At 38.5% G+C, this 11,491-nt stretch overlaps 1 protein-coding gene across 6 annotated transcripts in view; it reads left to right on the top strand.

Moving 5' to 3' along the window:
- Positions 1-11,491, top strand: part of MARCHF6 (membrane associated ring-CH-type finger 6) — a 314,477-nt gene that overhangs the window by 228,439 nt on the left and 74,547 nt on the right. For all 6 annotated transcript variants that reach the window (XR_011920873.1, XM_072411957.1, XM_072411959.1 and 3 more), the window contains 2 exons: positions 2,021-2,202; positions 3,289-3,423. Coding sequence is in view for 5 of the 6 variants with exons in the window: in XM_072411957.1 (XP_072268058.1) it covers positions 2,021-2,202; positions 3,289-3,423 (317 nt within the window). In the remaining variant the exon portion in view is untranslated. The remainder of the gene's footprint in view (positions 1-2,020; positions 2,203-3,288; positions 3,424-11,491) is intronic.

Raw genomic sequence — 11,491 nt, forward strand, 5'->3', positions numbered from 1 at the left:
ACATGTATTTCTGACTCTGCTTTTAAAATAATAAATGCCTAGCTGGCTTTTGACTGTAGGTCATCCTTTTTTTTGCATTATTTGGAGGACACAGCACCCACCACTCTGGCTTTGCTTTTGGCTGGTGCCATTGTCTTTGATTTTTTTTTCTCCTGGTACTACTTTATATTGCAACTTTTACTTAGAGTGTAAAAAATTTGGCCTACACCTGGCGCCATTCGGGGCTATTTTATTTATGCTATTTTCCTTTTTTTTTTTTTAATATGGATGGTTAAGAAACCAAGTACTAGTTAATGTTGTTGGAATGCCTTTTCCTCAAACCCATGCTACAATATTAAAATGTAATTTATCACATATTATAGGTTCTACCAGTTTTTTGAGAGTCCTGCCAAGTGTTGATGTAAATATTAAAGGTTAATTTGAGTTTTTGTCAAGCCTGTATTACCCTTTATTGCACAGTTCTGGATGGGAGAGGGAGAAGCACCACAATGCATCAGGTGTTCTCCAAGGGTGATGTGCTTTAAGGGGCTTTTTGGTAGCAGTCAGCAAATTGACAGAACTCATCAATATTCTATGTCCATTCATGGGCTAGTGGAGCGACAAGACCTTTTACTATTACATAAATGTAGCAAATAAAAAAAGTTCTTTAACCTCCCTGGCGGTATTCCCGAGTGTGGCTCAGGGTTAATTTTCAGTACCAAAAGCAGTCCCCCCGAGCCACACTGGGGGTGGCATTGTAAAGCGCTTACCTGGTCCTCACGAGCCGTGGCGTCCTCCAGTAATGCCCTCCCGCCATCTATAACTCCTGCCCTCGTGTCCCTGGCGTGATCAATTGGAGGCGTAAGCATGCGGCAGTTTGCCTGGGGGGGCGTGACCTGGGAAGAAATTTAAACAGATTACATTGTAATCTGTTTTGTTTACATCACTGTATCACACAATTTTGTCCCTAGAGCTTTGTCCAGTGCACTGCCTGCACTTTTACTGTTTATCTGCTACCAGTCCTGACCTTTGACCATGTCTCTGCCTGACACCAGCCCTGGCCTGGACACTTGACCACATCCATGGCTTCCAAAAGGAATCCCTCCAGTGCAATAGCTGATTTAGAACAGCTAGAAAACAGCGATAGTGATTTAGAATCACTTGTAGAATCAAGCGAGTGAGTGTGAGTCATTCTGACTTCATTTGGAACCTTTCTGAATGTATCTTTGTGAACCATTAAAAACAGTCAATGGCTGTGAATAGAGCTGGACATTGTGCTGTTGCAGTTGTCGACCGGGTACACCTGACTGGATTTCATAGACTACATCCCACCAACCGAGAAAAAGCCAGCACCTACAAAGATATGCGTGGTTTGTTGCTCCAAGCGAGATGACAGTGGAAAGAAAATCAGAAAGGAAACCAGGCTCCACTGTCCTGATTGTGCAGTCCCATGTTTCAAAATTGTTCATACTCAGGATGTCTACTAGACCAATATTTAGTGTCTAGTAATTTAGCAATAGTATTCACCCTTGTTTGGACAGACTTCAGTGTTTTTGGGTTGATTAAATTATTAAAATAATTTTTTTTTTTTATTTATATATTAATTTATTATTTATTATACTATAGTTTATGATTTCGTAATTTAAACTTTATCATACCCCTGATGTCTACTAGACCCTTGTTTGGACAGAATTCAGTGAGTTATTTCTAAGAATTACTGGTATACAATATAAAACGACAAATTTCCATGCAAAACAATGCAAAACTGCTTTGGCATTCAAAAATACTGACATAATCAGATCGCCAGGGAGGTTAAGCTTGGCACTCAAAGTGGTAACATCAGCCATAACTGTTAATTTTAGGACCTGATTGACAGAAATACAAAGTCTTTAGTAAAAGATTTAACAACCTCATAATGGGTAATTTATCTTATGTGTGTGTGTGTGTTAGCAATTTCCCTGTATTTCAATTTTAAGTAAAATTCACTGTAGGATATTTGTCTTTCAAAGTAACTTGAGGATTTTGTCTTCTGTGTTTCTAGTATGTGTAGGACGCTGGCTAATGTCATTTTGGACTGGAACTGCAAAAATACATGAACTTTACACAGCTGCATGTGGCCTTTATGTATGTTGGCTTACCATTCGGGCAGTAACTGTATTAGTTGCATGGATGCCTCAAGGACGTCAGGTGATTCTTTGGAAAGTCAAGGAATGGTCCCTTATGGTGAGTCTTTTACTGATAACACACACAGCTTGCTTTGCTATTCTTTTTTTTTTTTTTTTTTTTTAATTTTAATGTGTATATTTGGGAAAATATTCAGTATGCATCTCCAATACATGGACATTTCCCCTTTACCAACATTACCTTTATTCATCATTTATAATTTCCTTCATAATGTTCCTGATTGCCAGACATCAAGTAAGCCTTATTTTGTGCATAGCAGTGCTGCATTGTCTGATCAGGTAGCAAGTTAGTTGCATGATTCCTGGCAAATCAACAAACATTTTTGTACTTGTAAAGAAACAAATCATGTTTGTATTGCAGAGAAATACTGCATTTTTTCCTGAGATGTACACTGTTATGGAGAACCTTTTTAAGGCAAAATAATCAAAAGCCAATCTTTTATGTACACTAAGTATGTCTTCCAACTATTTACTACTATTTATAGCCTTCCAAATCCAAAGTTCCTCCCTTCTACTCTTGGCCAGTACAAACATTTTGGTTTTTTTTGGATAGGAGTAGGAGTTAACTTAATATTCAACCCCTCTATGGAATTGGATTGTCTTTCTCATTTTCAATATTATTAATGTGTTCTAAAATGTTCCTGCTTTAGAATAGTTTTCCCCATGTACCTTTCTGGGTACCTACATTTACATGCTACAGAAATAGCTCATGGGCTACAGTTTATGAATAACCATGAATGTACACTCTTTTACAATTACCACAGTTATATGAGCCTATGAATGCACCTCTCAGGTGTCCTACCAGGGAACCCACAGCCAATTGCCTTCTCAAGGGCAAAATAGTTATTCTATAATGTAGTTAACCACCCTGTCCTACATGGTGAGGTTCAGGCTAGCAACTTGTGGTTAGTACTTGTGGTTTTGTCCACAGTAGTACAGGTTCGTACTAGTGTAGACCACAAAGGTCTAAATTCCATTTCTCACCACACTTAGTAGATATGTCATAGAGACATATCATGTATCTTAATGGGGGAACATGTAGCATAAAACTTCTCTTAAGTTTAGTTTTAAATATTGCAATGGTTCATGTTTGTTTTGTTATAACTACATATTTTTTTCAAACCAGATCTTGAAGACACTCGTAGTTGCTCTACTTCTAGCTGGTGTTGTACCTCTTCTGCTTGGACTTTTGTTTGAACTAGTAATAGTTGCACCTCTTAGGGTGCCTTTGGATCAGACACCTTTGTTTTACCCCTGGCAAGTAAGTCTAAATAATAAAATATGACTTTTAAACATTTTATATATTAATATTTTAAATTTGTTAACCTCCCTGGTGGTAACCCCAAGTGTGGCTCGGGTAAAAAAAACATGCTAAAAACGGTAACTAAAAACAAAACAAAAAACATCTGGTCCCATCAACGTCCTGCCCGTTGGATCCCATCCTCGGCCCACGTCTGCTTCTTCTAATCTTCTGCCGGCAAGTGCAGTGACGTTCCCCGGGAGTTCCCGGTGACATCGGGGCATGCGAGAGACGCAACAGGAAACTCAAATAATTTTTTATTGTATTCAATACAAAATAACTGTATTGAATCCAATACCAAGTAACTATATATATATATATATATATATATATATATATATATATATATATACATGCTACTGAACAGTTATATTACAGGTTTCAGTATTTTTATGCACCCTTTAACAGATTTTTGTGTTTTTTTTATTTAACTTTTAACATTAAATTTATTAAATATTGGACATATTTCGGTTATGCCTAAGAATTATATGCCTACAATGTAAAATAAATTTCCATTCAAAACAATCTTCTGCTTTTGGCCTAAAAATACTGACATAATTAGACCGCCAGGGAGGTTAAAGAGAAAAGTGTATTTTTTAAACTATTATTGTCCTTTTGCTTGTTGTTGCTGTTTTTGCACTGACGTAGTTGGCTGATGTTAAAATAGAAATCTCATTAGCTGGTTGTGTAATAAGTGAATAGAGAGCCTAGCCTGGCTGTATATATACTCCCAGCCAAAGCAGAAATAAAATAGTTGGTGTGTGAGAGCTTTTTCCGTAATTGACAGGTGTTCTGGTACCAATAAAAACTTTAACTTTAAAACTATAGAATAGTAAAAGACATATTGGCCTAAAGGCCCTCAAACTAGAAAGAGTAATGAACAGTGTAAATTAAAGTCATCCATTAAGAGACCAAAGAAAAGTAAATCACCAAGAAATGGAGTGAAAACAAAAATGCTGTAGGCCAGGCCTAGGGTATACAACCCACTTTCATACCTGTTATGCTTTAGCTTAGTGTAGTGTCCTTTATGGGAATGGATGTTTCTTTTCTCCAGCTCTGCAGGCTTTGTGTGGTTTGTGTTATCTTCAAACAACATCTAGTGGATTCAAGTTTGACCCGTCCTGTTTTGAATTGTCTCTGCAGTTTGCACATACTTTTCCAGTTTATTCTGTGAGAGTCCTTCTACATACTTTACTACAGGGCATCCCTGGAAGTAATTAACACGGGTTTACCTCTAGCTGAGTGCAATGATCAATGGCTTTATTTGATCAAAAGTAACAACTACTGCTATGGGTTCCTGAAAGAATATCCTTTCTTTAAGCAGTTAAACATGACCCATGATGGCCTCTATAAAGTTATTCATATTTATTATACACAGCAGACAAAACACAATGTTGCCTAATATTATTTTATATAACTGATTATACATCCCGGACTAAAAAAGTGACAATAAAGCGGGATGGAAGGGTTTTACATACACCACCCCTATTCTAAATCACCTGCATTCCCCTGTTTTAGCCATTTAGCCAATTTGGCTTTATTAGCATAGGTAAAGGCAACAATTACAGTGTTTGTTTGTTAAACCTTAAACATAACAATAACATTAAATACAATGTTTATTAAAAAAAAAACTGAAATCGAACAACTGCAATTCATATATCATTTATAAAGATGTTAAACAGTAAAGGTCCTAACACTGAACCCAGGGGTACACCACTAATAACCTTAGACCATTCAGAGTATGAATCATTATTTACAACTCTCTTGATGCGATCTTTAAGCCAGTTCTCTATCCCTTTACAGATTGACATTTCTGAACCTATCGACCCTAACTTGCATTTTAACAGTCTGTCGGGTACAGTGTCAAATGCTTTATTAAAGTCCAAGTACTACCTGTTTACTTACTTCCTCATAAATAAAGAGTAAATTTGTTTGACAACTTCTGTCTTTCTTAAAGCCATGCTGACTTTCACTTATCTTATTATTTTCTAGCAGTAACTCTATGTGGTTATTTATCAAACTAAGACCTTTCCAACTATGGACGTTAAACTAATGGGTCTGTAGTTACCTGGTAATGACTTTGCTCCCTTTTTGAAGATGGGTACCACATTGGCCTTATGCCAATCTATCGGTACCATGCCAGTAACTGAAGAGTCTCTAAATTTGAAATTTTGGCTTTGAAATAACTGAGCTCAGCTCTTTGAGGACACGTGGATGTAATCCATCAGGTCCTGGTGCTTTGTCAACCTTAATTTTTCTCAGCTGTTTCTCAATCATATCAATTCTGAGCCAGTGTGACTCATTTAATGCAGTGACATTGCTAATATGAATTTAGGCTTGAACTCCATTTTCCTTCATGTACACAGAGCTAAAAAAAGTGTTTAGTAAATCTGCCTTGTCTTTATCCACAGTTACCAACATCCTTTAAGGGGCCTACATGCTCAGATCTGATATTTTTGCTATTATTGTATTTAAACATTTTGGGGGTTTGCCTTATTTTCCTTTGCAATCTGTCTTTCATTTTTAAGTTTTGCACATTGTATCTCCTTGTACATATTTTGGTATATTCTTTATAGGTTGATGAAGCTGATCCTTAATTTTTATATTTTTGGAATTCCCTCTTTTTTTTTTTTTTGTTCCTTATGGCTTTTTTTAACATCAGCTGTGAGCCACATAGGTTTTAATTTTAGCCCCTTAAACTTATTACCTATTCAATTATTTTTTCAGTTTTCTTTTGTAGAACAGACTTGAAACATTCCCATATTATGGTCACTGCTACCCAGATTCTCTTTTATTTGCACATGTGTTATAAGCTCTGTATTGTTAGAAAGAACTAGGTCCAGCAGAGTATCATTTCTAGTTGGGGTTTCTATGAACTCTACCATTAAATTATATTGTAATAAAATGACAAATTACAAATTTTTGCTGTTCCTGTAGTGCCATTACTCCAGTCAATGTCAGGGTAGTTGAAATCTCCCATGATTGAAACACTTCCACTTTTTGCTGCTTTTTCTATCTGTGCTAGTAGTTGATTTTCTATTTCTTCCTTGGCACGTGGGGGGCCTAGAGCAGACTTCAATATTTAATTGTGTGTTATTCAGCCCCACATTCAACTCCACCCATAATGCCTCAACCTCATCACTTGTTCCATCCGCAATTTCTTCTTTCACATTCACTTTTACATACATACAGACAGACACCATCACCTTTTCGTTTCACTCTGTCTTCACGAAATAGAGTATACCCAGGAATATTGACAGCCCAGTCATGCTAAGAACAAAACCAGGATTCAGCAATACCAAAAATCATAATTGGCCTCACTCATTAAGGCTTCCAACTCCCCTATCTTGTTTGCTAGGTGTAAACAGGCTCTTTAAACCGTTGCTGATTTTACCGTCATTGTTTGCCGTCATTGTCCAAATCCTTTTGTTTTGTAGTACAATTAGTACTGCACAATCCAGTCTTTGTAACATGGGAAGCTCCTTACAATTATCCATAATCCTCCCCCAAACTATCCCTAATCCACCCTCCACTAGTTTCTGACCCCTGACTAACCTTTCTGCCACATTATTTGACTGTCCCACCCCCCTCTGTCCTAGTTTAAATATCCTTCCACCATTCCCCTAAATCTCTCCCCTAGCACAGCATACCCCCATTTATTTAGGTGCAAACCATCTCTGGCATACAGGTTTGTACCCCAATGAAAAGTCAGCCCAGTGCTCTATGAACCCAAACTCTGAGCCTTCTACACCAGAACTTAAGCCACTCGTTTAGTTGCCTAAGCTCCCTCTGCCTTTCCTGTGTTGCGGATGGCACAGGCAATATTCCGGAGATTATAGCCTTGGAGGTCCTTTTCTTCAGATTGAAACCTAGTTCCCTAAACTGATTTTTAAGGATCCTCCATCTTCCATCTATATTGTCATTCGTTCCAACATGGACCAAGACAGCTCGGTCCTGTCCAGCCCCTCCCAGTCCACCACATGCTGAACTCTGGCACCAGGGGTCTTCTCTTTATGGTAGACTTGGATATCGATACGCCTACCTCCTGGAGAGTGTTGTTCACTTGGTTGGCAGTTGTGAAGGATTTTCACTTTACCATGGAATTTTTTCTGCGATCATCCACCACAGTTGTCTTTCGTGGACGTCCAGGTCTTTTGGCATTGCAGATTCACCAGTGCTTTGTTTCTTTCTCATGATGTACCAAACTGTAGATTTTGCCACGATGGGTTTTTTCTGTTTTTGCAGCTTAAGAATGGCTTGTTTCACCTGCATGGAGAGCTCCTTTGACCACATGTTGTCTGTTCACAGCAAAATCTTCCACATGCAAGCGCCTCCTCCTCAAATCAACTCCAGGCTTTTTATCTGCTTAATTGATAATGACATAACGAAGCAGTTGCCCACATCAGCCCATGAAATAGCCTTTGAGTCAATTGCCCAATGACTTTTGAGCCCCTGAAATGAGGTGATTGTTTAAAAAAAAAAAGGCTTTAGTTCCTCACATTTTTTTGCAATCTCTTTGTTCAACCCACTGAATTAAAGCTGTTGTTTGATTGTTGTTTGGAGCTGTTTCATTTAAAATTTTTTTTGTTTACAAAAGACAACCAGGCTTATACATCAAAACATCTCGTAAACACAGCATACAGGGTGATAGGTACATCCGATAATGGTACATAAAACTCTGGCGTAAGTAACAGTAAAAACAGTGGCCGTACTGTACTGGTCTATCAAACCCAATAAACTATGAAAAAAAATAAACAGAAAACAAGAAATGAGTCAAAAAGAAAAAAAACGTAGCTAAACCAGAGAATAGGTGGGGGGGGGGGGGGGGTGGAGTGGGGGATACAAACAAAGGTGGATAGGAAGCACAGTGTCGTCTGGAACCAGCGACATAATAAACCTGAAGACTGGTATAGTAGGCAACCCAGGGTTCCCATATCTGTTCAAATTTCGCAACCCTGTTTCGGAGGAGGGCAGTGAGGTACTCCATCAGGCGTATGTCTTGAATACGAGCGTACAAATCCCCCATAGAGGGGGGCAGTCTGGATTTCCATTTGGTGGAGATTAAAGTACGAGCAGCCACTAGAATGTGTAATGAGCTGAGGGGCGGACTTGGGGAGGTCCATAAGGGGCAATCCCAGCAAGTGCTGGAGCAGGTCAAGGGGAAATCGTTGTTGAGTCTCGTCCTCAATTAGTGCATTGACTCTCCCCGAATAGCCCTGAATAGGGGGACAGGACCAAAAAATATGTTCCAGAGTCCCATAATGGGACCCGCAGCGCCAGCAAGCCGGATCTACCTTCGGAAACAGGCGGTGTAACGCCAGCGGAACAAAATCTTGTAAAGATTTTCTTTATAAAGCATACATATTGAGCTTTTATTTGCTGCTTCTCACAGCGTGGACCATGTATCCTGCTCCAGGGCACCGCCCAAAATACTCTCCCACTCATGTATGCAAATTTACCAGATACCTCCCTTGCCGATTCCTGGAGAAGGCCATAAATGGAGGAAATGAGGCCCTTAGAAAATGGACCTCCAATGCAAATTCTCTCAAAAGAAGTTATTTCAGAGAATCGGGGCACAGAGTGGAGTGATTGTATGTAATGTCTAATCTGTAGATAAGAAAAAAAGGATGTTTGAGGGAGATCAAATTTTTCCTGCAACTCCGAAAAGGAAAACGATCTTTTTTCCACTGGATGTAATACATTTCGGAGATGAAAAAGCCCCCGGTCTTGCTATGGCTGCCACATATTTCTAGCTAAGCTGTCAGGTATCAAAGGGATTCGTATGATAGATGTAAGCACAGAGCCCCGAGAGGAAAGACCGTACTTAGAATTATATGTTCTCCAGATATTCCTCATAAAAACCATTGGAGAAAGCTAATCCCTCTCGGGTATTAACTAGGAGGAGCTCCAAAGCATCACATTAGGATGAAGTGGGGAAATCCAAGCTTCCTCCATTTTCTGACATACACTGGGGAAGACTAACATAGTCCAGGAGGGTAAGTAGCGAAGATGCGTCGCCACATAGTATTTTATCAGGTCCGGAGCCCCCATACCTCCGAGTGCTTTAGGTGTACAAACCACCGACTTTGAAAGTCTGTGACGTTTGTGAGCCCAGATAAACTTCAAAATGCTAGCCTGTAACTTCTTCAGGGTAAGGAGAGGGACCCGAACTGGGAGGGTTTCAAACAAATAAAGGAACATGGGCAATAGCATCACCTTCACTGACGCAATTCTCCCCAAAAGCGACAATGAATGTCCCTTCCATTTATTCAAGTAGGCATTTAGTTCCTGGAACAATGGGGGGAAGTTACAAGTATATAGCTGAGTGTATGTAGCTGTTATTTGGGTACCCAAATAGTTTAAGGAGCGCTCTCGCCAGGTAAAAGAATAACTATTTTTTAACGCTGAGAGTTGCGAGGGGGGTATATATAAGGATAAGGCCTCGGATTTAGAGGAGTTCACCTTTTAGCTTGTGACAGTATTAAAGGCACCAAGTTCAGACCACAAATTTGGGAGGGTGGTGGTAGGTTGTGTCAATGTAAGCAGTACATCCTCTGCATATAATGAAATTTTGTAGGAGGTATCCTTTACGGTAACACCATGGATATTGGGGTTGGATCTGATTCTCTCCGCCGGGGGCTCAACACTAAGAGCAAAGAGTAGGGGAGACAAGGGGCAACCTTGTCGCGTCCCATTCCGGATGGGGAATAGTTTAGAGGAAGCATGAGGCAACTTAACAGAGGCCGCCAGACAAATGTAGAGGGAACGAATTGCTCTAACAAAAGGTCATTTAAAATTAATTGTGGTAATGTACAGAACCAAAATTAGAAAAAAGTTGTCACTGTCCAAATATTTATGGAACTAACTGTATATTGGTGAACACCTTAGGCTACATTTGAGATCATGGTGTTTGTTTGAAACATCCTTATTAACATTTTTAATGAAGTAGAAATAAGTGATCAGTAGTAGTCTCAATCACTATATGAAAATCCATGGCCTCACTTTTGGGCACATATCACCACTTATGGGGTTAAAGCAACTAATAAACCTAAAAATACAGGTTGATTTTGAGGCCATTTGGGATTGTTTTTTTTTTTTTGCAGTCAAAATACCATCCTTTGCCTGGCAATTTTAAACGATAAACTACTTAACTTTTAAATCTCTTAAATTAGTATAATGAAACTCAACAAATGTTGTATGGGGACAGCCGAAATAAACATCCCTAATGTGTTCCTGCATATTGTTTACAAAATTTGTTTTTATTTTTACATAAATATTGGTAAAAATATTATTGGGGGAGTATTAGGGCATGTTTAGACCAGACCTGTTTTTTTCACGGTTTTGTAAGTATTTTTACAGCTTGAAAATGCTTACAAAACAATATATACAGGTTCATACATTTAGCAATGGTCAAGAATACAGAAATGGTGTGTGAAAACAATATGAATATGACATATTAAAAAATTATGTTTTTACCAGTTCCTCTTGTTGATAGTGAGACTCATTCAATCCCTTGAAAGTCCAAAGGTTGACATGTACTCAACTATTCATAATATTGACATTATTGAAATATTTTAACATTATACTGTGATATTATAAGTTCATGTTATAAATATATGGTAAACTGATTGTATAGGTAATTGTGTAATTACCTATACTAAAGGAAACACTTTCATCAGTCAAGTCAGGTGATCCAGCAAACCTGGAATGGATGTCTTAAGTCATTTACTATTTGTTAGCAATTGTTTTCAATCCAGGGCCAAATCCATTTCAGGTTTGCTGGACCACCCAGCTTCACTGATAAAAGTGTATCCTGTCCATCGTTGGAGAGCTTTTTATTAAATTGGGCCCAATGTATGGAAACTGTTCTTAATACCTAAAAACTATTGTGTCAACACATTATAAAATAATCACAACTAAAATAATAAGAGTTAACCCCCTAACTGCTAAGCCCGTAATTTCTCGCACTAAATATTTTTGCTGTTTTGGTTAAGCCCGTATTTTTTCGCCTACACTAAAATCCCCACTT

This window comes from Pyxicephalus adspersus, chromosome 5 (assembly GCF_032062135.1).
Source record: "Pyxicephalus adspersus chromosome 5, UCB_Pads_2.0, whole genome shotgun sequence".
Lineage (NCBI taxonomy): Eukaryota > Metazoa > Chordata > Amphibia > Anura > Pyxicephalidae > Pyxicephalus > Pyxicephalus adspersus.